Consider the following 27,915-nt stretch of genomic DNA (forward strand, 5'->3'; position numbering starts at 1 on the left):
AAACCATGAAGGGTCACAGTGAGCACTGACCAGCCCAGCAGTGCCTGGGACAGTTCTGGTGCCCCCATGGTTGAGCACTCAGCTCTACTTTATCCAGTGCTGTAGCTCATAGGATATATGTGCTGCATGTGTAGTAAAAGCTGAACACTAATTACTGTTATTATTTGAATGTATTTTGAATTCAGTCAAAATTCAGACGGAATCAAAGGGTCTCTTTGCAAGTTCATGTTGTGGAAAAAAATTCTGTCAAAGAGTCTACAGTATAAGTAATACTGTTAAATTACATCATTTTACTAAATTACATAATTTTACTATATAATTAATAGAAAGTGTTTTCAAACACTTTCTGGAAAATGATGCATTTCTGAGACCAAAGGTTGATGTAATCAGCAGCTAATTAGCATTGGCTCTGATGAACTCTGGTCAGCACACAGGCACTGCTCTTCCCCCTCCAAGGATTTTTTTGGCAAAACCATATTAATTCAAAAGTTGGAAGTACAGTGAAGCAAATGCACAGACTTAAGGGAGGTGGGTAGTGCTTGGAAGAGCAGAATTGCTTGCAAAGATTCCCAAAGAGCAACACAGGAAGCCTGTTTGCTGTTTGCTGAGGTGATACATTACTTCTGTCTCCCTGTGCTCTGCTCAGTGTATTTGGTAGCACAATTGCAATATTTATACTTTCTTTTCTGTATTTGAAAAATATTTTCATTACATGCTTTATATCAAGAACTGTGCATATAAACAAAGAACATCAACACCTAATAGGCAAAAAAAATAAATACAGTAACTCTTAATTTTACACCCATTTGCAATTATATATAGGTATAAGTTTTTTCAGCTCCTTGCAATAGGTTCTGGTGGGAATCATGAATTTACCTTAGAGAAAATTCTGCAATGCTTGTGAATGTTGAACATTAAGTCTTCATAATTAAGAATGTATTTGTTAATATTCTGCAAAATTCAAACGAAGTGCACTAAGTGGAAGGATCAGGTTTCCATTTGGAAAACCTTCCAACAAAATCAGATGTGCTTGGAATACTGGAAGACAGCATATATTAAATCTGAGCACAAATCCTCTATTTAATAATGTGCATGTGTCTCTGTACGTGGGAGAGTCACAGCTGATGCTCAGGTTTTGGCATTTCCTCTTTGGAGATTTTCAGCAAAGTAGCAGAGACAGTCACTGCCTTCCCCCTGTCTGTATCTTACCTGGAGAAGAAATAATGTGTGTAGAGTCAGGTTCTGTGAATGGAATGTAAAGCTGCCCATGTTCCAAATGCTGGTCAGTCTCCTGCACGGCAGCACTGAAAGGAGCCTTTCCCCCTAGACCTGAGCTCAGCCTCACCCAAGTGACACTTAAAACTGCAGTATTTAAACATCCTCAGCATTGTTTACAGGATTTGGCCTGTTGTGTTTCTTGCTGAGAAAATTGATGATGCCAAGGTTTTTAAGAGCAGATTATAGCCTGCAGTCTGGTCCTTCCAGCACGTACTGAGCAAAAATGAATCGCTTTGTTCGGCGCATGGTGCTCTGAGGTGTAATGTCTATCTGGGCTGGGTGTTTGCAGAGAGAGCCTCAGTGAAAAAGAATCCTGTATTAACATCCAGCTTTCCATAGCTTTGGTCTGAGGCAAGCCAAGGGCACCCCCCTGCTTGTTTTGTCTTACAAGCAAATTGATTTAAAAAACTTTTTAGCAAGGATTTTGAAGTCCCATCTCTCTCAGAGATCTTACCTGTCAATCCTCTGTTCCATTATCCAGTTCAGTGGGAGAAGCCTCCTTTCCCATGCCTGGGTTGTCTCTCATCTTCATCCTGTCACGGCTGGGAGCAGTGATCACAATACAGGCAGAATATATTCCAGCCTGTGAAACAGCAGCCTGCTGATGTCTTATTCCTCCCTCCGTCTCAGACTCCTCCTGCCTTCTTCTCTGAGGAGGAACAGTGTTGGTGTCTGCACCCCATTTTTGTCCTACAGATTGTCCTACAGACTGCACCCCATTTCTGTCCTTTTTGCCCCACATACAGCCTGGGAAAACAAGAGGGATGAAAGCTTTCTTTCTCTATCTTAAATGTATTTCATTAACCCACTCTCCTGCCTCTTCTTTTCTTCTCTCCCACTTCATTTTTCTTCCATACTCTGGTGTGCTTTTTTTGATCTTTCAGTTCTACTACTTTCTTGCAGTGTAGAGTATGTAAAAATCAGGGCAAAAGTCAGGGAGATTTGGCAGATGTGACTTTCCGAGAATGTTAAGTCCCTGTGTCCCAGGGCCAGGCAGAGCTCCTCAGGCAAGTTGATTTTCAGCAGACTCGGCATGACTTAGGCAAAGCTCTGCTGGAGCAGCCTTTCCTTTGCCCGTCCTTTGAGCCAGGGGAGCAAGAGTAAAACGTTTTAGTTACCCCTGAGAAGCCAAACCCTGGATTAAATGCAGATGGATAACACAGGCAGCCCCTAAGGAGGGATCAAATGGATTAAAGCCAGCAAATGCTGCTGCCGTGGTTTGCATTGCACTACGACACCACCTTGGACACAGCTGTCCTTCCAAAATCGTGTTTCTGGGAAGGGCAAAGCCAACACTCAGGCAGAAGAAATGGTGCACTGAGAAATGCAGGGTGGCCTCTGTGTGAGGGTGAGGGCAGTGCTGTGGTAGGCACTGATGTGCTCACAGTGAAACTGAACACACGCCAAGCTCCTTCTGGAACCCAAGCCCAGGAAAGAACCAGGTGACTCTGTCTGGAGGTGGATGCATTGCTGAGACACTTCTGTAGGACAAAGAACAAATCTGTAAAGGGCTTGGTCCAGGTTGCTGTGGGTGCAGAGGGGTGTCACACGGGGCTGGTGCTGCTGTGACTGGAATTTACTAAACTCTGGGGTCACTTCCCTGCTCCTTGTGCTGCCACAATGAGAGCCACACTTTGGGTGAGCTCTTGGAGACCAGCACAGGCTGCTGCTCCTGAATGACATTTATCAGTAAATACAGCAACCATCTCTCCAGGCTGCTGCCCAGGACTCAGGAGAGCCTGAGTGGGTCCTGCATTGTAATCTGCCCAGGGTGGATCTGGCATCTGCCCTCACCTGACTCTGGGAAAAGCCTGGTGTGTCCTGCTCTGCTGGGAAGCCAAATACCAACACACACATGTGAGAAATGGCCTGATCCCAGTGCCAGGATCAGGATATCCTGGGGAAATGTGCTGGGTGACAGTCACAGAAATTAAAGTTGCCTCTGGCTTCTCTTAATTCAAGCATCTAAATTGCACCAACTTTTCTTTAAGGAGGAGGAGAAGATACATACTTGGGCAGTACAGATTAGCCTCTTTCTTGGGCCAGAACATTTCCCTGTTGTCCACATCCTGGCTCTGCATCCTGTCCCTGCCATGTTTTGCTCCCTGTGATTGTCTCAAAGGTCTGGTGGATGTGTCATTTGAACTCCTAATACATTTTCATCTGCCAAGGAAGAGCTTCTCAGCCCCCCTTTCTCTCAGACTGTCCATGTATTACTAATGAATAATTGGCACTTTTTATTAGAACTTAAATCTGATGTTGCTTTCTATAAGCAGTGAGAGCATCAATATCACCACAGTCCAGTACTTTACTATATAATGTACAAAGCTGCTCTGCAGAGTGCTTATTCCTTTGATTAATTTTTGTTTTCTACTGAGGTTTGCTGAGAGCGAGACTTTAATCACAGTATAGTCATTTAACAATAAGTTATAGAATTATAGCTGAATAATATTCATTCAATGAGGACTCGAAAGACTAAATCCATCATTTAGATCTGGTGCTTCCGAGTGCTTTTATCACTAAAATTTTGCTAAACATTAATCTGGTTCTTTTTCCCTCCACATTGCAGGTGCTCGAAAGATTATTTCAGAAGGGATTTAACGTGGCAGCTTCCTGTGGTGGTGGGGTGGATTCCTCCCAGTTCAGCGAGTACGTGCTGTGTCGCGAGGACAGACGACCACAACCCACCCCAACGATCAGAATAAAACAGGAGCCCCTGGACTAGACCCTCCCCATGCCCCCTTTGTAACCGTAGAAGTGTTTAATAGTCCCTTATGTGAAACACTAAGGATTTGCAAAACAGTATTAGCAAACAGATTTTGACTTTATGTTGCCTATTAGTGGTATTCTGAAACTACCTGTCACATAGCCAGCCATGGGATGCATTTGAAAAAGCAGTTGTGTGTTGTTCACGGTGGAGTTCCTGAGCACACTCAGCATGGCAAGGCTGGGATGTACTTTGGGCTGACCAGCAGTGGTGTGGAACAGGCAGAGCTTTGGAAACCCTGGCCCTGGACTGGACTTCTGCAGCAAGAGCCATGGAAGCAGTGGAACTGACCGGCAGGAGCCCAGGGACACCCCAGAGCTGCGCTGCGGGGACAGGGGCGTCTGCGGGAGGAAGAACCCCAAAAACTGCACTGAGAACCTTCCCTGACTGCTGCCCCTCCTCCATATCAGACGTGCTTTACACCCCCAGCATCACAGTCACCTGGTGATTGTACTCACCCACATCAGCAAATGGCTTATTTTTATACTACATTTTCAACTGAGGTCTCTCTCTGTGAACAGGATCCAGAACCAGAAAAGGACTGATTCATAGTCACTGGTGCTCAGTACATAAACCCCCCCACAAACCAAACAAAACAAGTGACAAGAAATTAGACAGGCCCACTTATGGCAATATTTGCAACTGTAGGGATCTGGAAGCACAAAATAAAATGCCACCTGCCATCACACAAAGGTCAAATACCCCACATGCAGCTGTAGCTCTTTTAAAGCCAATCTTGTTTGGACACAACTGTTTAAGTTTTGCATCATCAAAGAAGTGTGGTTCTACCAAGCAGGACACCCTTTGTTAATCATTTACTAACCATATTAGAAGCCCACATTTAGCAGGAAAGTTTAGGAATTTTGGACAAGCCCACTCTTTATGGGTCTGGAATTCTTGCAAAGAGTTGTTAAAACCCTGTATTGCCATTGCCAGATGAAAGCAGGCCGCCTTTGGTTTAAATGGTTTTATTATTTTAAATCATTACTAAAATTTGAATTCTGTAGCTGCCCTCTACCTGTGTAACTTTCTCTCTAACAAAGTCAGGGGTCTGTCTGCAGGAGGGTCCTGCTTCTGCCAGGACTTGGCACTGACTCACAGGGCTTTCTAACTCAGGAGACAGCACCGTGTTTGCAGGTGCAAGGTTATAAGTAGCGTTCTGCTAAATCCTGTTTATTGCTGTTTAGCATGATTGAGTCCTCAATCACTAATTCATGTGTTAATCACAATTTAGTTTCTCCCACATTAATTTATAGAATACTGTTGTAGATGCTGAATTTTAATTAAACTCTTTTTAGATATATAAATACGGCCATGTGGAACAAAGGACAGAGTATTAAGTGGTCAACAGTTCATAATGCAAATTGATAGCAATCAGGCAAAATTTAAAAGTCATGTTTAAGGCTAGTGTTTCCAAAAGCAATGAGCTGTACTGACTATCCAAGGTAAAATCTAGGCAGGGGTCTAATTTTTGGAAAAGGGCTGGATACCTGTCCATGGAAAATCAGACCTCTGCAGATTTTCTCACCTTGGTCACCCAACTCGGAAATCTCTAATGGCAATCCTTGGCCTGCTACTTTAGCAGAACAGTTGAGCAAATCTGTCTACTTTAAGAGTTGTAAAGTTATTTTATTTTGTGGTTTTATACTTGTACAACATTCAAAAGTTGCTAGGCATTGCCATATTTGAAAATATGGCACAACATTCACCTTTGTATGTAAGATATCTGTAGAATTGTATATTATACATTTAATATTGTAAAGAACTTAACGTATAATTGTCATGTATTTGTGTATGCACATTTCTTATACAGTACTTCATGCCATAAACATTTCTGTAAAGTAAATGAACAAAAACAAGCACGTAGGGTGGAACACTCACTGTATCTCCCATGTTGTTTGAAAGAGGTGAGAATTTTTGATTGTGTCTTCTCCAGCCCTTTGCTCCATTCAGCTTGATGTAGCCATGTCTTACAAAAAGATAGAAGTGTTTTATTTATTACTTTCATACCTTTAAGTCCAAAGTACCCTTCAATAGTCCATTCAGGTTCTTGTTTTTATCCTGTGTCCACTCCTGCCCTGTCCTCTGGCACAGGGTGAGCTGAGCACTTGTGGCAGCACCCCCTGTGCAGTTCTTACCTCTCAGCCAGGGAATCAAGGTGATATTCCATCCCAGGGGCCTGCTCTGCCCCTGGTGCTCTCCCCAGGCAGCTCTGGGGAGCGCAGACTGGGATGGTGCTTTTACATGTCTGTGGAACATTGGAAGTATTTGTGGTTGGTTGGTTGGTTTTTCCTCAGTTTGGTGTTTACTGTATTTTTTTTTTATGGCTCAATAAAGCAGCTCCCATCGTTGGGGCAGCTTTGATGAGGTGGCATTGGAAAGGGATCCAGGCTGCACCAGCCGAGTTAAATGTGAACTTGAGATGGAAAGTTTAAACCATGACATCACAGCATTGACTGCAAAATAGCACAAAGGCAAGGAAGACATGTGGAAACAATCACTTTCTTAGAAGAAATATGCCTTTAAAAAAAAAAAAAGTTAAGCTAGGACATGTTCTTTTAGTTAGTAACTTCAGGTCACTTATTTAAAGATTATTACAGTTTCATTTATATATTTTTTACTTATTTCCCTATATTTTTAGGCATCGATATCAGCAAAAACTGATTTGAATATTTACTTCTGGCCTTAAACCACAGCAGCATAACTTAATGAAGAACATTGCTCAGCATCAGTAAGATGTTTTAAAGCACCACAGAAGCCCAGTGAGGCTGTGGTGTGCAGCCAGCACATGTTTGCGTGGCGAAGGCCAAGAAGCAAAGCACAGCCTGGTTTTTTCACCAAATTCCATTGAGCAAAACTGTTCTGATTCGCTGTTGCTGAGCACTGGCCCCGTGCTTGACAAGCACGAGGCTTCACAAGCACTTTGTGTCCAGGCTGTCACAGCCCCAGTGGCAGACAGAAAGTGAAAGAGAATGTTCTGTTGTGCTTGTTGGGCTCCTCACTCCTGAGAAAGCCACTGCTGAGTGCATCCATTCTCTGTACTGATGGCACCGAGGTTTGTTGACAATTTTATTAGATGTTTCACAAAGGATAAGAATCAGCACAACAAAACATTGAAGTATTTGGTTTTAATATTTGTTTGTGGGTATTCTGTTAATATTTTAATGCAAAATGTTTCTGACCAGTGCTTAAGAACTACAAGACAATGTGAAATTCATGTTTGATAAATTAATACTGTATGTCACTCGATGTGTTACTTTAGTAAATTGTTTTATTTCTTTACAAAATAAGTACAAATAAGGGAGTATGTTTTCACACAAATTGGGGGTATTTACCAGTATGTACAGAAATCATCAAAATAACGTAACTCTAATAAACACAAGGCCTTTATAAACAATATGTACAAATTATCAATACATTTAAAACATAACTTTACACTTCCTGGCCTTAAATACCTTATGAATAATCTTTTGGCTAAATAGCAGCAGTATAAATTTTCTTCTGCTTTTCATAAACCTTAAAAAATAATTAAAACCTTTGTTTTTAAAACTATTGGACAAATAGTTCTATTTGTGCTTTTGCTATGGTTTCCCATCAAAAAAAATATTGCCTCAAAAAAGTGGCAAGCATAACATAGTAAAAACGGAGAAGATAAATAAGCAAATGTCTCCCTTCCGTGGTGACTGTAACACTGTTAACTCTGCAGCACAGCTTGTGCCCCTCCTGTTCGTGTCCTCTCGATCCCCATTGCTCAGGCTCACACCGACGTCGCTCGGCTCCCGTGTGTGCCCAAATTCTGCTTCAGCAAAGCATTTAAAAGGCATTCCCCCCCCCCCTCCAGGTACTTACAGCTGTTCCTTATGCTTAAAGCCACGTGCCTGCCCAGGAGCCTCTGGCCTACAACCCTGGCCCAGGTATCCAAGGTGTCCTCACTGCAGGTGGCACAGGGCTGCCAGGGTTCCCCTGCTCTCCCCACTCCAGGAGCAGAAGCGGCCCCCAAAAACCTTTACAGTGACTTTAAAAATCCATATAGAATACTCTAAAATCTTTACTGAACAATATTCTCTTTTAAAACCACCATTAAACCATACTGTTTGCAATAAATAAATTAACATTTTTTTTCTTTAGAAAATAAAACCCAACTTTGAATCTTGTTACTAACCAGCTTCTACAAATGCGCAAAAGGTTGATGAGATTTGGAAAACAACTGGAAGCAAGTCAAGGTAACTCAGCTGAGACCCTGCACACAGATGTCATACACTTAAGATTTGGTTCAGCAAATGGCTCAGGAAATGAGCTGTGCAGTAAAAACAAAAATCCTAAATATATGAATTTTGTGGGAGTGCGCAGTGGCTAGTCTCTTGGCTGTGCAAAAAATTGCCATTACAACTAAGTTAAATAGCAACAGGTATCACCATGGTTAGTGAGACAGTGCTAGTAAACTGAAAACAAAACAAGCCCAGCACCACAAGTGAACACTCAGGTGAACACCAAGGCTGGGACCCACTCCTGTGAACCCGTGCCAGGCCTGGCCAGGAGGTGGTTTAGGTGAGCCATTGCATTTGTGTAATTTCAACATCAGCTACTTCAGCCTTACCTAAAATGGCCAAATGAAGCAAGACTCGGATGCTGATTTTATTTGCGGAGTTAACATTTTAAAACCTTTTGCACATTTTTTTGTGGTTTTATATATATATATATATATATATATATATATAATTTTTTTTTACATAAAGGGAATTTATTGCATGTGTCTGACAATTTTACAAAACAAAATTACTGGAACATTGACTTCTGAAAAAAATAGAAGGCACATTAAAATGACAGCTTTCGATGCAAGTTGAGCTTCTGTGGAGCAACCAGTACAAGTGTTGGCTTTATTTAAGCAGAGCTCGGTAGAGCAGGAGGGAATGGCTCATGTCTCGCTCCTGTTCCATGTAGAAGATGAAGTCCCTGAGGTTCACCCGTGTGATTTTTTGCCGGGGGTACTGCCGGGGGGAGGCTGTGCCCAGCCCCGCCTGGCTGCCTCCGCACAGCCCCACGCCCTGCAAGAGAACAACCACAGCTGAGGCCTCAGCAGCCCAGGGCTCCCTCCTCTCCACTGCTGGATGCTTTTCAACAGCGTCACTGGGTCATTAGGAGCCTCATTCTGAACACATTACATGAGGGGTTTTTTTACTATTATTATTTTTTCTATTCTTCTGAATCTCACCGAGTTAACCTGAGTAAAGGCCTCAAGTGCAAACAGGTGAGGCTGAACCTTGCTCACAACTCAGGACAAATCCATCCTGCTACAGTCATGTTCACTGTAGACATCTTTGACCAGTTTAAATTCAGGAGCATTTTAAGAACAAAACTATTTTCAGCAGATAATGCCATTAATATATGAAATGTGTGCAGGACCCTGCTGTTCATCCAAGCACTGGGAACGGGTGAGTGGCATATTGGGAGTCCCCACAGGGACCCCAGGTCTCTCCTCTGGGCCTGCTGAAGAGAAGGGCTCAGTGTGGGGAGATACTCAGCAAACAATCAAAAAATTAAATGGAAAAATCACAAAGACTCAGACATCAGGTAAACACAGACATTAGTATACTTGTTTTAACAGCTATGTTAAATAATGTATTTTTTAAATAGTCATCAGTACTGAATTACTGAATACCTCATTCTGGATTTGTATACAGAGAGAAAATTCTTAAACTGGGCCTGAGAACACTGTGATCTGAGTATTTAGGAAAGGAGTCTCATGGAGTTTAAACTGAAACCTGATGCACACACATGTTCAGTTATTTTTTCATCCATAGGAGTCCATTGTTTTTATTAATTCCAATTGGTTTGTAGCAAAATAAAGTGTTCTAACTTAGAAAAATAGGTTTTAATCTCTGAAAAGACTGAGGCTATTTTTCAATCCTCTTAAAACATCTGGTAAAATTTTCAATACTTTTAATACCCCAAATTTACTTACTGCTGCTCAAACCTACCTTTCTTTCCCCACAAAATACTTACTCTAGGATCTTGACTCCAGACATTAAGAACACAGTCAAGGGTAATTTTACTACTGAAAGGTTTTAGGGGAAACATACATGGTCTCCTGAGAGCAAGGCATGGCACTGTTTCCCTCTGTCCACCACAGTCAGAGTTCTCCTTGCAGAACTGTTTCCCCCTTACCTGCTTATTCAATTACAGCAGTGGGGCAAATCCTGTTCTGTAACCACAAACACAAAAGGCTTAATGGAGTGCAATGAATGTGACTCAGCTTGCAGGGAATAGAGGGAGAAGCCCACAACCTTTGGGCACCCAGAGCTGAGGGATTCTGCTCTCCAGTATGGAGCAGTTTTTGTTAATGAACTGATTGAGCACTGAACCTCACAGCTCACAGGAAATGCAGCTGCAAGGCTGCTCATCCATGCTGGAGCCAGACACATGCCCAGTGTATTATCCATGTATTCAGCAGTGCTTCGAGTTCAGACCTTTACCCAAGAAACACTTCACATTATTTAAAGAAACAAAAGATTTAAACTCTTTCTCTCTGTCTTCTACAGTGGAACACCTTGACCTTTGTCTCCCTGCACTCTGACCATGCACCCACTCTGCCAGGGCTGTGCCCACTGTTTCTAAGTCCTTAAGAAACCACTGTGTGTATATTTATTTTAAATCAAGCTGACTCAAAAAATACTTCTTCTTCTCTGTTCCCCCTGTGATGCATCTCTCCTCTGCCCACAGCACTAATTTCAGATTAATCCTGACCACAGGACCTGAGACAAATACACTTGTAAGGAATGTGGCCACCTTAAACTCAATGGAAACCACTGTCCATAGGCATTCCAGACTGGGAACATCCCACACACACTTACCAAACAGTCGGAGAAAAGCTGCACAGTTTTAAAAAAATTCTTTATATAGAACTATTTCTTGAGTCAGTTGAGTTACATTTACAGCAAGGAACTGCTCTCTATCTGTCCAGAGTAGCTGGAATGAAGATGTGCCAAGTCATACTCACTGCATTTATCACTAGAGATACTGAAGTTTAACAACAGAAGAGCATATCCTTAACCAGCACCAGAACATGGCACCAAGCTGTGCACATTTGTAACCACACTTGTGAGCCCATCAGTTACCTGATCATGTTCTGGAGCTGTTTTACAAGGTGAAAAATAATAATAAAAATTATTTTGGAAATACAGAAGCACATCTGTAAGCTGACAGAACAGTAATTTATATGTGTCAATATGATCACTAATTTAAATTAAAAACTAGTTTGTTTGGTACTGCATTGTACTCAAAATTATCCTGCAGCTGCTATATAAAAAAAAGTAGACTCCTAAATGCCATAATTATTTAATTGCATACATGAATTAAAGTATAGTTGAAAAGAATGGCCAAGAATAGTGGAATTGAGGTAATTCAAAATTTTCTCAAGAAAAATTATATTTTTTATCAGCATGACAGATTTTTCAAATAAGGCCCTGTGTTGTCTGTATCTATGGCAACTAATCAGTTACACAGATAAAAGCTCTAATAAAAGAATAAGTGGTTGTAAATTGTTTATGTCCTTTATTTCCTGGCCTGCCAAACACAAGGTATTCCCAAATCCCACACACTCAACTATACATCAATGCTAGTTTTTGTATCAGTGAACTTCTAGTTACAATTTCAGGAAAACTTCCTGACATTCCAGACAAAAAAAAACAAAAAACATGTAATTTATATATGAACTCTCTGCCTCTTCATTTTGAGACGGCTTCCAAACATGAGTTACAGTGACTTCTATCCCCTTCCCTCCCAGCCTCTCCTGTCCCACTGCCTCTCTTCCCCTGCTCCTTCAATCCTTTCTTGGGACACACCTGGGGTCTGCCTGGGACCTGGCAGCTGCACATCCCACAGCTCAGCCCAGCACAGAGTAGACTGTCACTCTCCTGTGCTCTCCTTGCAGGGCTCCAGGGGCTGGGGAGCACCTGAGACTCTCCCCAGCTCCTGCTCCCGACCAGGGCTGAAGAGAAAATCAATTCATGGAAAATCACAGGCAGGAATTTGTAACCCCGCCATGGTGCCGTGCTCTGGGTTAACCTGTAATCCCAGACCCACTGAGACAGCCACAGCCTGTCTGCCTGAACAGCTTTACTGCACTTCAGCCCCGAGAGATGATGGGGATAGAGCTCACAGCATTCCAAATAACAGTGCTGGACTGACAAGCTTAATTCAACTGCTGCAAGCTACCTAGCTTGAAATTTTGGCTTCAGACGAATCAGAGTAGTTACTTGTTCAGTATGCACACTTTGAAGTAATTCTGAATTTATGTCAGACATGACACAAGATTTGGGCCACCTTTCTCCACCTATTTGCTATTTTCATGATTTTCCTCTATGAGAAAATTCATGCTGTTTGCAAAGGGAAATACAAACAGTTCAGAATAAAATACTGACCAAAGATTTGGTAGATCAGTAGCCAAATATGCAAGAGTCTGCCACAGAAACAAACCTCTCTGAGTGAGAGGGAGGCTCCACCAAGCTCTGTGCAGTGTCACATTCGTGTCACAGTTCTCTGGCACTACTGAGCACAGTGAATGCAACTCCTCTACAGCGTGTGCATCACCTCTCCTCTCTCCAGGAGCACCCTGTGCCCTTCACCAACCACCAAGTGCCCCTCAAACCTTCACCCAGCTCAAACCTGTGTCAGAGGTGCTCCACGGTGGGCTCCTGTCTGATGCTCAGGTGACACAGGTGGGTCCCCAGGTGACCCCGGGGCTGCAGCAGCTCCTCAGCCCCAGGGCCATGTGGCCCTGAGCCAGGCACAGCCCAGAGCTCTGTGCAGCCTGTTCCTCCTGAGAGCCCAGCCAGCCTCCCTTTGCTGGACATGAGCCAACAGCTCCCACAGCAGCTGCAGGGACTGAAAATCTCAAGTTCCTTCCTACTTCCATCCTCCTCCTGCTGGGCCCCAACACCCAATTTGATCCCTAAGGATCCCCGAAGGTTTAAAGGCTGCTCAGAAGGGCAACTGAGGCAGACAGACGCATCACTTCCAAAATTATTTCATTCCAAAATGGGCAAACCCTCCCACTGCTCACAAAGTAGTAGTGTCTTTCTGAATTGAATTACAATACTTGCAGCGGCAGGTGAATGGAAGGCAAAGTGTTTAAGTCCCAAAAAAGTGCTGTTCCCTGCTCCAAGTAGAAGTGCTTTCACTGAAGAAAGCAAACGTAATACAATCTACACTTATTTTTATAAGAATGATTTCTATTGTTGAGCAACTAATTATTTGGTTTTTTCCTTCACAAACCTGCATCCCTTCAACTTTGAATTACAGAACCATGGAAATACAGTACAATATTCCTGCCAGGGAACAAAAAGATAAGGGCAAGCAGAAGATTGCATTTAATATTTTATCCATCCTTCCTTCACCAGAAAACAATTCAGTGCTGACATCTCTGCTTTGAACAGAGTCTTGATCTGCGGCTATTGCTTCTCTGTGAGCCAGAGACAAGGCAATAATGATAAAAGATCCGCTGGGTTTCTTCCCAGGCTACATGGTACATCCTTGTGGCAGACTTCACTTCAAGCCAAAGTCTGAAAGTGGGAATCATACGGCAACAATTCAAAGCCAAGCTAGTAAAATACACCAGGAATTTTGTCTCTGCAAGCTGCATGCACTGCAGAGGAGTGGGAAGACAAGGTATCTATTAGTCTGCTCTTATGAAGAAGAGCTCTTGAATCACAAGAAACATTCTGGAGACATTCTGCAGCAATTATGTTTTTACTTGCATAAAATGCTATTAGATCTTTGGCTGAGAGGCACATGAAAAACAGGTATAATACTATGTATGATTAGCTGTCCCACATAAATTAGGGTTTAATTCAATACCTACTGAGGGAAATAGTAATGATTTCACTGAAACATCCTAAAATTAAGATGCCTCTAAAGTACAAAAAATGTAGTAACTGTTCATCAGCACCTCAAAGATTAACAATACTATATGAAATATAATTATATCTATAAAAACCCCATGTATCTTCATATGTGCAACACAGTGGCTCTACAGTGTCTTTAGAAAGGTTCATCACCAAAAGCTATCATTTAGGCCTTCAGAGGAGCAGCATTTACAGGGAGGATAAGTCCCATGCTTTCTTCAGAAGCTGGTTATTTTCATTTGCCAACATTTTTACCCTGTACTATTTTAGTGCAACTGTTCCTACAGACTGTTTTGGCACTCGTTCACTTGCTACACCCTCCTGGATGCAAATGCATCTCCTTTCCCCTGGGCACATAAACACACACCTCGCCCTGCAGACAAACATCAGAAAAACTGATTTGCACAAGTACTTACAAGTACTTCAAATACCAACACAATTGCAACATTTCAAAGACAGCATGCAGTAATTTTTAAATTAAGAAATAATAAGGGGAAGGTAAATCAAACTAAGTCATGGATACCGTGAAAATTTTTTCTTCAGATGTGATCACTTCAGTTTATAATTACCTGATGTTATTTGAACCCAAAGAAATGGGCTGCCATTACAAGCAGGAGATTTTATATGTACCTGCTCCTTGCCTTTATTACATTATGCCAAGTCACATATGCAAGTACTATTAACATAAAAAACCTGCTTGGTAAAGCAGCATCAAACCAAAATCTTCCAGTTGAGGGAATTGGGCATCTATTCCAATCTCACCACTTACTGCTCCCTCTAACACAGCATTTCCCCCCTCAGCTGAATGAGAGCAAGGCCAAAAAGCAGATTATAAGGCATTTTAGTGGGAAACTTATCTGGGAGGAAGAGGAGTCTGCCCCAATGCCAACAAATAATGAGATGAAGTGTAAGGCAGCTTTGGGCTATGACATTTTTCTTGCTCAAAAGAGATGGGTGCTCAGTACCCAGTCCTTAATAGGTCACTCTAGGTAGGAACCAGACTGCAATAATTTTCACTCCTTAATCAATGTATCCATACAGTGTCTGAATAATCACTGCATCGATGTGAGGCAGAAAAACTCAGGTTTTTGAGAGAAAGTCTGCATTCTGCAGAGACCTTTGACCTTTCCAAGATCTTTTGGTACCCCCACTGCCCATTTGGTGTCTGAGAAGAACACAGGGTCTTGCATCCTCCAGCTCCTTGCAGCAGACACACAACGTGCTGGTGGTGCAAGCTCTGGGTCTTCTCATTTCCTTTGCTCACAAACTGGCTCTTCAGAGCAGATGGGTCCTGCCAACACCTTTATCCACAAGCATCTCATACTCAACACAACCCACTGCGTTACTTGGACTTAAAAGCAACGACAATTTTACCTGATTAAGAATTCTTAAGTTTGGGCTTCATTCTTGCCATGGTAATTATAAGTGGAATATTCTATTTATCCTGTTTCCATCATACATGTATATTTTCATTTTGCTTGGAATGTTTCTCCTTGCATGCTTTCCAAATGTTTAATCAAGTGCTGCTCCCTTTGAAATATTAATCCTGCTGAAGATTTTAATGCTATTTTTCAAACATTGTGGTGCTTTACCCTTCTCATCTTTCAATATTAACATATGGTTTTTTTCCTTGTTTTCTGTTGTTTGTAGAGGTTTTTTTAAGGATTTGCCTCCGTTGCTCCAGCCTAGTCACTGTGTACATCCCTGCACTCTTTTACACTGGATGTCAAGACACATCAAACCAACTTTGGGAGAAGCCCTACAGTCCAGCTTGCAGGATTCACATTTTCCTTGAGACATACTTGATTCCCATCTGAATTTTTTCTAATATCCTTGATATTAGTTTGAAACTGTCTCAGTTTTACACAGTGGGTGGCCTGTCCCTTTCTAACCTGTATGACTGTGACTTTCATTAAATCAGAAACATAATTAAAATATTCTTGACATTCATCAATCTCTAGACACATAAAACTCTAAAATTTAGTTGTTTAAATATCCAATTAAAAGACACATAATTGCTACACAGTAAAGGCTGCTTTTTGGTCTGCCCCTTACTGAAGACACTGTGAGTGAGCAGAATGACTGTAGGGGAGCAGGCTGACTGACAGCAGGTTTTGGTGAGGAGAAGTCAGCATGCCCACGTGCATCACAACATCCCCACACTGCTCGATGTCCTGCCAGCCCTGCCATGGGAGGGGGACAGGCAGCAGACAGAGAGAAAAGTACCCCAATATTAAACACGAAATCACTTTCTCAGCTCTTGAGAGCATGAATTGCCCTCATTCATCTCAGCTGACTTTCGGTCCTTAAGCCTAATTATGATGTATAACATCCAGACTTTATAATAATTGTGTTTCCAGCTGTTGGCCATCCTGCTCACTCCCAGCAAGTGTGCAAGTGCCAATCAAGGGACATTATGCACCAGTTGCCAAACAAAGGACAGAAATACCCGCAGATCTACCAGCTCCTTAGGACTTCATTCCTGTGTGAAATCTGCTGGTGGATTAGTCACTCTCTCTGAATAGTGATCTAAACCTTTCCTTGTAATTACCACAGGCTCCTCTGTGGATTGAGGGTAGAGCAGGGCCCTTACCCGTACCCAGCCCATTAAACAAACCAAAATAAAGCAGGCAATGCAGTTATCTCTGGATTGAGTGGCAATAAAATTAAGCCCTAAATGCTAATACCTTCAGCTTGCAGGATAAGCACATTGCCGGAACACAGTCCAGTGTGCAGGAAACAAGACATTAACATTTGTAAATAAAAGGTTGAAGACAGCTAACACTCTATTACTGCGAATATCATGGATTATAATTAAGGCTGGTGCATTTCAGACACTAGGGAGAAATGATAAGAGTCCAGCAGGTAGAAAGAAGTTACCAGCTCATTCAGCCATTCAGTTCTTGATTTCTTCACATTTCTTACAGCTAAGTCTCACTCTTGGCTCTTTTTAAGTTAGTGGTTTGCTTGTTCTGAAAACATTTTAAAAACTTAGATCGGCACAAAGAACTCTCAGAAAAAAAGGCTCCCAAAAGGAAACAAATGGCTACAGATATCAGTAACCTTAAAGGAGCTCCATTGCCTGCATTGCCTCTCTACCACACTGCGAAGAGAATCCCCTGCACAGAGTCCTGGTCACTGAGTGCTGTTTCCATCATGCTCTTTCTCAAGTCCTTTCCCACCTTCCTGTCTCTCTCTCCCACACCAGGATCACTTCTCCAGGACTCAAAGCAGATCCTCTTGGTGATCTGCATGTCTCCACCACTTCTGATTGCTCTGCATTAGAGCATTAGACTGCCTACCTACTCTGCCCCTAAACTTCCTAAACCAACTCTGCTTCATACTGCCCTCTTAAGCTCTAAATGTCGATCCAGGGTTTTTTTCTCCCTCCATTATTAGACAAAAAAGACAGCCAAGCCTTGAGTAACAAGCGGCTAATTTTAATTTATAAACACATTACTGACAATTTCAACTTTGCTCTGCACTTTAGAAACCTTGTAATCCCCCTCTTACTTCACAAATTCCCAAATCCTTATCATCCTCCAGCCCATTTCACCACAAAGCAAACAACCAATCTTTTAAAGACCCTTACATTCAACACAGCCAACAACAAAGGACAAACTTTAAATTTCAAACTGAGCTATTTGAAAAAAACCCAAACATACTTGTCTTTTGTAAAGTTAACCCTTTCACACATTCACAATTGTCCCAGATCCACCTGCATAAACAGTGGGATTAAATGCATCACAAAAACTTTTCAAAAGATTCTTTAATCAACTCTATCTTGCTGTAACAAAATGATTGGGCAGTCCCTATCAATATCTATAAAGAATAAACATCTTCAGTCTACAGATGACCATGGAGGAGACATAGTCATCTAGAAAACCTTTTCTTTTTTTTTTTTTCAGATGTTCAAGCTCTACTCTTAGTAATCTCTAGCTTTTCATTTTTCATTCTCATTTTCATTTCTATTTCAAATCTATTCCGGTAGATTTGAACACCACTCAGACTACCTCAAGAAAAGATTTAACAAGTAAATGTTACAACTATCACCACCTTTCCTTTATTAAGACCACTCTCAATGTATATAGTTATTAATTATTTTAAATAAATTAAAAACCAGGTAGTCAAAATCAAGTGCTCCACTACAAACAACTCTAATTAAAACAGACCCTAAAATATATTACAGAAATAAGTCTAAGCCAGACACAAAATCAACCATGTGATACATACTGAAGAGCTTAGTCAGGACTCAGATGGGTCCTGACTATTGTCAGTAATCAATGTATAAACTAACAAGTCTATCAGATCTAATTACTCCCAAAACAAAATAAACCTGAATATTATATTTAAAAGAAGGCTGTGACTACAAAAGCTTTGCCAAAGCACTGGCTCAAAGCAGAGGCTCGCGATGTGGTGGTTTTGGCTAAGTTAAACAAAGGCAGCAGGGCTGGCACAACGAGCCAGGGCAGCAACGTGAGAATGGAGCAGATGCTGGGAGAGGGCACCCGGGCAGGCAAACACCGAGAACACACCGAGGGATTACTGCAGTAATTACAGAGCCAAGGGAAACAACAGCCTGGAATTCCCAGTGTGCTCCATAGCATGGAATGGTGCTACTGGCCTATTTTTACCACTGGCAGTAGGAGAGGAGGCAGAGCAGCTCCAGTAGGAGCAAGTGCATTATGATACAACACAACATGAGCATTATAAAATGCGAGATGAATCTCAAGCCCAGAGGCTCTTTAGCACCACTCCAAATCACAACTCTCTGCCTTCATTTTTCTTCTTTACTACTATTCCACTTCTTCTCTCAGTACTTCTGACTTGATTAACCCTTTTTTCTCTTTCTTGTTTTCTACCTTCCTGTATTCACGGTATCACATCAGATTCCTTAAAAAGCGTCTGAGTATTATCAGTGGAGGTCACAGATCAGCAGTCAGGTTTTCTGACATACTCTAACCCAGTGAAGCTCCAGTTGTTTCCAGTGAGAAATTTATCACTTCACTGGCACCTCAATAAGATGCTCTTTTGAATCTGGCCCGTTATAAAAATCATATTATCAAACTGTAACCTGTTTTAAATGGTCTGAATTCAAGTGCTGTGAATTTGGTTTTTTTCTTCAAATGCTTTCCCCAGAAATTCAAGTCTAATGAGCCCAAAACAGACTTCCTGAAACACAAGCTTCATTTTTGTTTTCTGGGAATTAGAAAAGATGCAGTTATATGTTATGCCTAAATTTTGATATCCCTTTCTGGAAGGTGAGTTCTGGTGGTTAGATTAACAAATTGTGTCTTTCTCATTAATCTGGCCTGAAATGATGAAATCAATTTTTAAAGCTCTTTTTTTTGTCTTTCTACAAATCTGTGCTAGGATCCTTGATCTTTCCACACTGTACACATAATGTGCTACCTGAACGCGTGCAGCAGCAACATATGGTACAGTAGGTTATAACTATTTTACCATCTGTTCTATCTGAACTCTAACCTCAATAATCCCAGATCAGCTTTTCCCCTTAACTGCCACAGCTCTTAGATCTTGGCTTCTACTTACTCTTTTAAAATTAAATTGTGGCAAAATGCACGGCCAGGTCATAGACTGCTCTTCAGAAGCCTCCACTGCTCCCCAGGTGACTTCATTTGGTCAAGGCCTTAAACAAATTATGCCTTCAGAGCTATAGGCCTTCTCTTTTTTTCAGTGAAAAAGATAAATCAGTAACTGAAACATTCTTCATTCTGAAAAATAGTGCTCAAGATCCTGCTGTATCCTTTACATACTCATTTCCAAAGTACTTTGTTTCCATTATGCCCCTATTCAGAAAAGGGACTACAGCAGATCCTAGATTCCATCCTTTCCAGGAGCAAACTTCAGGGCTGTCCCTGTCTAACCACCTCCCACTGTGGGCCTAATTCAGTTTTTACACAAACAGCACCATCACTATAACCCCTTACTGCCTTACTGCTATGTGTACCCCTAAAACCCAAACAGTAGCATCATAGTGAACAATAAAATGTTTATTTTACTGCAATAAATCTAAGTTCTATCTAAAGTTCAGGAAAGTGGACAGATTCTGTAAACTGAGAGAAGACATTTGAAACTTTTATTACTTTTAGGGTTTGTTGGCTTTGTGCTTTGTTTGGGCTGTAGGTTTTTTGGTTTTGGTTTGTTGTTTTTTTTTTTTTTTTTTTTGTGGTTTATTGTTTTATTTTCTTTTACTTTTAAGACTTGCATCTCATGTCATCAAGTTCTATTTCAAAAAGATGCTGGAATTTGAAAGTAAGCTCTAATTTCAGCTAGAACAACTCATCTGGTGGACTGCCTTCAAATTTTAAGTCTGCTTCATTTACAAAAACTTCAAAAATAGCTACATAGTAATTAAAATCCATGAAAGACTGTGGCTTTGGTATAATTTATACATACCTAGGCAAAACTACTACATACACACAGACATATGGAAAACAAAAATATATTTTTAATATATACTAATCACAGCCACAAGAATATGCCCTTCTATTTTTTACTATAGTACTTGACAGTATCAGTTCTTATGGATGATGAAATTGAAGAAAGAATCAAATATGATTATCACCAATTACTATTTTACAATATCCAAACTCAACTCAAAACAGTAAATCATAACAGCTCAGTAAACTTCTGACTCATTATCAACTGAACCAGACTGTAATGCCTACACAATGAAAACTACATTTGTAAAAGAATATCTCTGTAAAATTACTCAGTTTTATAATCAGTATAATGCCTTCTCATTAAAAGTATTTGTACCTTCTCCATTTTTGAATACCACACCTTGTGTACAAACGTTGCTTCCTTTTGGATTCCTGTTTAGTATCTGAACAAAAGGGAAATTCGATTTTTTGAATGTGTGAAGAAATCAGTTTGTGAGATATAATTTTGCTTTTTCACACATGAGCAGTTTAAATATGTTATTCAATGTTATCTTGAGGCACAAACATAAGGCATGGAGGTTAGAGAAGTCAAAACTACATACTAGTCTGTTACCTCAAATGTCTTCCAAAACATGCAGCTGAAGAATGTCATGGAATCTATGGTTTAATTAAGGAATATTGACTTTAATTGTAATCTGGGTCCTATTACACAAATGGTATACAGTGCCTACACAAATATACAGAGTCCCTAAATATATAATGCCACACGAGTTTTCCAACCACACAAATGGATCCATATTCTATAGCTCTCCTTGGGGGAAGAGAGTACTTGGAAACTTGGTTTCTTTTGGAGTTTATGCTAAGACAGCCTCTTCCTCCATCCTCTGCCCAAACCTCCTATGCAACGGAGCTGTAGTAGCTGTCAGGGTTAACAACTGGACTTCACTCTTCTCCTCCAAATAGAGGAGGACATGCTCTGCTCTCCCCCACCAATTCTTCTTTGCATTCAAAATATTTCCACCTGTGCATAAAAATGACTTTTTTATTATGCAGTTTCACAGACTTTCCTAGGTGGCACCCCAGGAGCATAATCCTGATTCACAGAACAAAACCATCTAATTACCCCAGCCGCATAATTCATTGGCCCATGAGCAGGAGTTGGCCAAGCCATGATCTTATCTGCCAGACTCTGTGGAGCACCTGTGGGGATCTGCCACGGGAGAGGCACCGGCAGGGCCAAGACCTCCTTGGGCGTCTTGGGGTGGCCAAGGGGAAGGAGACAAAAGAGAAGAGCCATCCTGCAGCCTGGACCTTGGGCTCTGCAGGCACTCAGCCCTGCCTTTGTCTGCTCAGTCTGGCTGCAGGTCAATCAGGGAAGGAGAGGTTTCTTGTAGCTGTGATCCTCCACAGCCACGCTGCAATGAGCCAACACTTAACTGCAAGGAAAATACCTGAACTGAAAATACTCACAGTATATACTACAGGTTTACTTCAATCTCATTCAGAGGCAAGACTGTAATTTGAAAATCAGACATTGCTCAGATGACAGAAACAAAACACAGTTATTCTTACTTTGCATCGATTTTTTTCTATCATGCTGATGAAAAGCTCTCAGTATTCTGGCAAACTTCCCAACAGAAACTTTTTAGACTCTGTCTTTAGAGAATTCCAGCAGGTCCTTTTATTATTGCTTGTTTGTTTTAATTCACCAGAGATGCTCTCAAGTTCCATCTAACCTTTGAAAAACAGCATCCTGATTGTTTTCATGATCAGGTATCTGCCATTCACTGAATTACAAATGAAGATGAGCCCTGGACCACTCTTGGTGCCAGTTAGTAAAACAGCGGGTCTCAGGTGAATTTCAAATGTAAAGTATTGATATTTAAAAGAACCACGAATTGGATTCTAGTGTGTAACATTTTACCTTATAATAAAGACTAAGCTGGAAAACATTTCAGTTCTCAACAATGTTTTCATCCTGCATTATAACAAACATGAGTGGCAGAGAGACTTGTCAGCCCAGTGGTTGAGGCACTATTCATCTTTCATCTCCTAGATCTGGGCTGCAACCACTCGGCAATAGACTCACTTTCTCACTAGAAATGTCATCTCGGAGCTGAGAAACCTTCTTGACAAATATGTTTTTGAAACAGATGTATTTTTGCTAAACATTTTATCTTTGACAAAAATGTATTTTGACAGAGGGAGTTTCATAGCAATTTTTTTTTTCACCAGCTCTAATAAGAACACAGACTTTTAGGGCCTGAATGGGGAAAGCTGCTCAGACTCTGCCTTGGTGACTGAGGTAATGGCTGGAGCAATGACTACTGCTGAAACCACCCTGATGGAAACTATGTCAATTGTCCACTGCTCTGTCCCGATTTACCACTGCTTATCCTGAACCAGTGAGCTGCAGGACTGTGGCATTCATGGGACACGAACTTGGCTCATCCTCCTCAGCTGCTCTTCACAGCTTTGTCTGAACACTACTTGGTGTACTTAAGTAATAATTAACAACATAAACGTTTAGAATAAACAGTAAGGACAGGGCATTCGAAAAAAGACTTAACAGATGTCCTTAACATTGCTGTTGGCCTAATAACGTTTCTGCAGTAATTTATTTGATGTGGAGTTTATTTAGCTGCTGCAAACATGCAGGGTTATAATAATCATAAGCAGGTTACATTAAGCACAATACGACTTGGGTGTGTAACACAGTGTTAAAAATAATCCCAGAAACTGTATGCCTTGAAGATATTAGATGTGCAGTATCTTCTATAACCTGACTGTGAAAAGCTAGCCAGAAAGCACCTTTCAGACTTTAAAAAAAAACCTTAAAAGAAATATAAAACCCAAGACTTCTTTTACAGATAATTTTGCCTATAGTTTGGGATAGCAAGCATTAAATTCAAACATCAAATCCTGGCATACTTCAGTAAGCTATCAGCACAGCAGTGCTGCCTTTTTTCCTTTGAAAAATGAAAGAATTAAATTCAAAACAAACAACTTCAATTTAACACCAAACTACAGGATAACCAATCTTAAAAATGTCAAATTGTAATGGATCTTAATACCCATATAAAACACAAAAATAGTGGCATTGTTCCTTGGTAATGCATAGCAACCTTACAGAATTTCAGTGAAGGAGAAAGAAGGGAAAAACACCTTATTACTTCTAACTCCTGCGAGCCATTTTGGTCTCCAAAGGTTTTAGACCGCCTCGGGCCATGTGTCTGCAGTGTTTCGGGAAATGACTTGCCTTCGCACGAACACTGCTATGTTCTGCAGCACTGCTGCCCCCCAGCATCCCCGCTCCATTTCTAGTTAACTCTTCCTTACCTGTGGCAGCCTTTCCCCCCTACTTCTTTTTTTTTTCTTTTTTTTTCTTTTTTTTTTTTTTTTTTTTTCAGCAAGATTCCAGAAAGGTTCTGCTTAGGAAAAAAAAAAAATTCCCCCCACAAAAACGCAAATCAAAACCCCCTCTGTTTTTTCTGACAAGTTTTCTCAGAAAGAAACAGGACTGGAATTTAACTCCATAAACCTTTGAGAGAAAAATGAAATCAATTTGAAAGTAAAATACTTGGCATCACAACTAGTTTAGCTAACCATGGCCATGGAGCTTTGAAGTTTGATACTGCTCTAATGTTTGTGTTTTGCCTTAGTTAACAAACAAAAGTTAGAAAACAAATAATTCATCAACAGCCCCCAAGAATACAAGGGCACGACTAAAATCCTTCACTTACCACTGTATTTAGATTTTTAATTACACTCCCAGCACCACATTACAGGCTGCCATTAAGTCCCTGGATAAGGCCTCATAACTATTCACCAATTTGTAGTTATTTCCTTAGCAGGTAGGAAATAACCCATCCTATACAGAGGGGAAGAGAAAGATTTAATCCTCCATATAATGTACTAATAAACTCACTTAGCAGCGATGTTTAGTGTTTCCTTCTATTTTCTGTGAAGATACATGGCTGCACCCAAAGCTATTCTGCTTGATAGCTTTTTAAAAAATCTCCAGAAAATTCTTTGCCAAGGTCACTGCTGATTGACTCAAAATATGACAATGTACGAAGCTACTAAAATATTCTCTTCATCTCAGAGCTTGAGTAAGCAGCTCTAACTAAGAGGAAAATCAATATAATACTTCACAGTGAGGAAGAGAATGGAAAATAGTTTAGCAGTTAAGTGGTTAATGCAATTCCTAAGTGTTCAGCAATCATTGCAATTTAGTGCCATTTCGATTATTACACAATAAACAGACCATGTTGTCTGGAAGCAAATTTTTATGAGTATAGCTGAAGGGGTTGCAACTTATTTAGCTGCTGAAACTCTAAGGGAAAGAACATTTCTGAATGCTAACACTACAGATCAGAAATATACAGGTACACTGGAAAGGTTATTTTTAGGTCACTACTATGGTAACTAACCACACTGACCTTTAAAATTAGTATGCAGTTCAAGAAAAACGAAGTTCAGTAAAATGTTCTTTAAACAGTGTAATTTTAATAAACAATATTGCACATCCTCACAGCAGAATTCTGTCACTTTTTACAGCTATTTTACTTTTATATCATAATATAATGTACAAAAATATCATTATGCAGAACTGACTAGAAAAACAATGTAAACAGCCAGAAAACTGATTAAACTATCATTAATTTATGTTTGAAGAATTAAAAAAAAAAAAAAAAAAAAAAAAAAAAAAATAACAGCTTTATTTATTTCTGTAGAATAAAATAAAACTGCTAGCTGGAGAAGAGCAGTTTTTCATATCATGTAAAGTCATGGAAATATTCAGAATAGGCATAGTTAAAATTATCTTACTTTGTCTCATTTTGAAATGCAGAATTTTAAGTGGATTTCAAAAGCAAACCCAGTTCTGCAATTTAAAAATTCAAAGAAACAGGCAAGAATGATGTTTGGGGCAGATGAGATAAATAGCAGGAGTGTATAGTTGATGGCAGCGGGGACTCAATAAAGAAAACAGTAGTTTGAACAAAAAGTGCTCTCTGAATCCAATGTACTAAGACAAAACATCAATTAGAATCATATCTTTAATAAATAATACATAATATACCAGTCTATAAGGTAAGAAATGGAAATTAAACTTTGGTTGGTCATAAAGGTGTGCTGGCTGTCCAAGAAACCACCAGCACCACATAGAACACACTGACAAGTAGTTAATGCTGGCACTGCGAAGAGCCAATTTACCCCAGCAACCCATAATCATCAAACACTACACAACTCTTCTCATTTTATTTTCTCAGCCATGTTTGAGACAGCTTATAATGTTAAGTCAAATGGCTGGTAATAAATCAGCTACATAATCAAAAATTATTTTGTAAGCACACATGCACATCTATATGTACTCATGTACAGGGAGAGATACACACATTTTAGTCTAGGCCATATTACAGACCTTTTTCAAAATGTGGCTCTTCCAGAAGAATATATAAAAATTAATTTTAAAGAGGGAAAATTTATCTGCATTTTTCAAGCCTCAGTAAGTGAGTAACATTGCTTTTGAAGTGACTTTTAAACACCTGGATCAGAACTGCTGTGAAAAAGGAAAAAAAAAAATCTCAGCAACTGGTGGGATTCTGGATGACCTGTACAGTGTTCCTGTGTTTCCTGAATTTCATATCATACCTACACCTCTGTTAGTCTCAGTCATGAGAGATGGATGCTGGTCACTTGGTAACCTTTAAGGCCCATCTGGAAATGAGCCCTCTTACAATATTCACTGTACAGACAGCAAGGGACAGGCACAATTTCCAATCTAACACCATCAGCCACAAAATAAAAACAATCAAGACAACCCCCAGAGCACGGATGATAAGCTGTGCTGTATCCTCCTTGTCCTCCCAGGGCAGCCATGGGAGTGAGCTGGTCCTTCTGGCAAGGGGATAAATGTGTGCTGGGGACAGTGACAGAGCCAGGAACAGCCAGGAACAGCCAGGAACAGCCAGGAACAGCCAGGAACAGCCAGGAACTCTGTTCCGACATAACACCATGTGCTGGGGACAGTGACCACAGCCAGGAGCCCTGCTCTGACACCCTGTGTGGGGACAGTGACCACAGCCAGGAGCCCTGCTCTGACACCCTGTGTGGGGACAGTGACCACAGCCAGGAAGCCCTGCTCTGACACTGCTGGGCTCAGGGACAGGTTTGCCAGGGTAGAAATCCAATGGGGACAGCTCAGAAGGAGACATTCAATCTGTCCATGTCTGACACCGGGTACCCAGGGCACCATGCTGATTTCTCTCCATTGGTGCTAAAGGACCTACACTGGCAGCTACTCTTTGTTCCTTTCCCCCCATCTCATTAACAATAACTTACAATATTTTTTCTGTGAGCAAAAAACAATTTAGATGTATTAAAAACAAGTGATACAGCAACAGGGTCCTGTTACAAAATGAAAACCAAAATCTCTAACTTTGCTCTTCAGAAAAATCTAAGACCTACTGATTAGCCTCCCCTTCTATGGGGTAATTTTGCTGATAGCAAATTAACAAAACCGTCATTTTTTGAAAGCCAACCAAGACTTTGAGCATTCTTCCTGACATCTTTTCAGCCAAGACTGCTTCCAGCTCTTGGGCAAAGAGCTTATTGAAGGAATGGAAGGCTGTAATGTGCCAGCCAGAGGAGAGTCCTGAGCAGGAAAGGAAGGAGCAAACACAACAGGTAGAATGCCTGGATGGAAAAGCTCCCCATGGTATTCTCTCATCAGCAAAGACATCCATTCTGCTGTAATGAATGTTACAATCTCCACATTTATATTGAGGCAGATACAGGTTCTGAAAGATTATTTTTCATTTTGCTTGACTGGTGTTTACACAAATAAATCCAAATTTCAGTTCAAATAAACAAAAATGCTCATGTAAGTACTAATTCAGAACTAAGATTCCACCAAGATTGTATTTTCCAGCCTGACATAAGAGAAACATGAAGCAGAAATAATTACTGTCTGCACCAGGAAAAATTATGCTGATTAACTACACAGACTTAATTTTAAAATACAGATTTCACTGCAATACTATGGCCACATACAAATAACTAGCTTTAAAAAAGAAACTGCTAATTCAAAGAAGAACATGGAGGGGGGTTTTGAGTGTATAAATATATATTCTTTTCATCTACTTAGTGTGCACATTTATTTAAAACACAATAAAATGACAGGCAGGTCTAAAAACTAAATATAAAAATAAAAGTGTGAAATGAACAAACTTTTTCACTCTGCAGTTTTATTTTATTATTAGATGCTATTCCTAACTTGTTAAAATTGATCAAATAGAAAGCTGTGAATAGAGAAAAAATTAAGCCAACTAGAAAAGTGTGACTTGGATTTAATATTTTATAATTGCCAAGGGACATACTGAGATCAATGAATTTTTGCCCGAGATGAACATCAGAAAGAGATGTACTTCAGTCTTTTAGGGAACATTGGTCTATTTAATTCTTATGTCTGATGCATGTGAAATATGCCTGTCTTGGCCTTCTTGGTGCCTCAAGGCCATGCTGCAGGCAGACATTACCACTTTTAATAGGCCGCCAT

The 27,915-nt window shown here is 40.6% G+C and overlaps 2 protein-coding genes across 3 annotated transcripts in view; one reads left to right on the forward strand and one right to left on the reverse strand.

The window, feature by feature from the left end:
- Nucleotides 1-8,698, forward strand: part of KCTD15 (potassium channel tetramerization domain containing 15) — a 47,273-nt gene extending 38,575 nt beyond the window's left edge. For both annotated transcript variants that reach the window (XM_083870076.1, XM_083870077.1), the window contains exon 5: nt 3,848-8,698. In XM_083870076.1, coding sequence (XP_083726202.1) covers nt 3,848-4,003 — 156 coding nt within the window. In that variant the 3' untranslated portion in view covers nt 4,004-8,698. The remainder of the gene's footprint in view (nt 1-3,847) is intronic.
- Nucleotides 7,299-27,915, reverse strand: part of LOC310914140 (transcription initiation factor TFIID subunit 4-like) — a 146,029-nt gene continuing 125,412 nt past the window's right edge. Inside the window, exon 15 of the mRNA XM_083870074.1 lies at nt 7,299-9,090. Coding sequence (XP_083726200.1) covers nt 8,923-9,090 — 168 coding nt within the window. The 3' untranslated portion in view covers nt 7,299-8,922. The remainder of the gene's footprint in view (nt 9,091-27,915) is intronic.

Source organism: Zosterops lateralis (genome assembly GCF_965231275.1).
Source record: "Zosterops lateralis genome assembly, chromosome: 12".
In the NCBI taxonomy this organism is placed as follows: Eukaryota; Metazoa; Chordata; class Aves; order Passeriformes; family Zosteropidae; genus Zosterops; species Zosterops lateralis.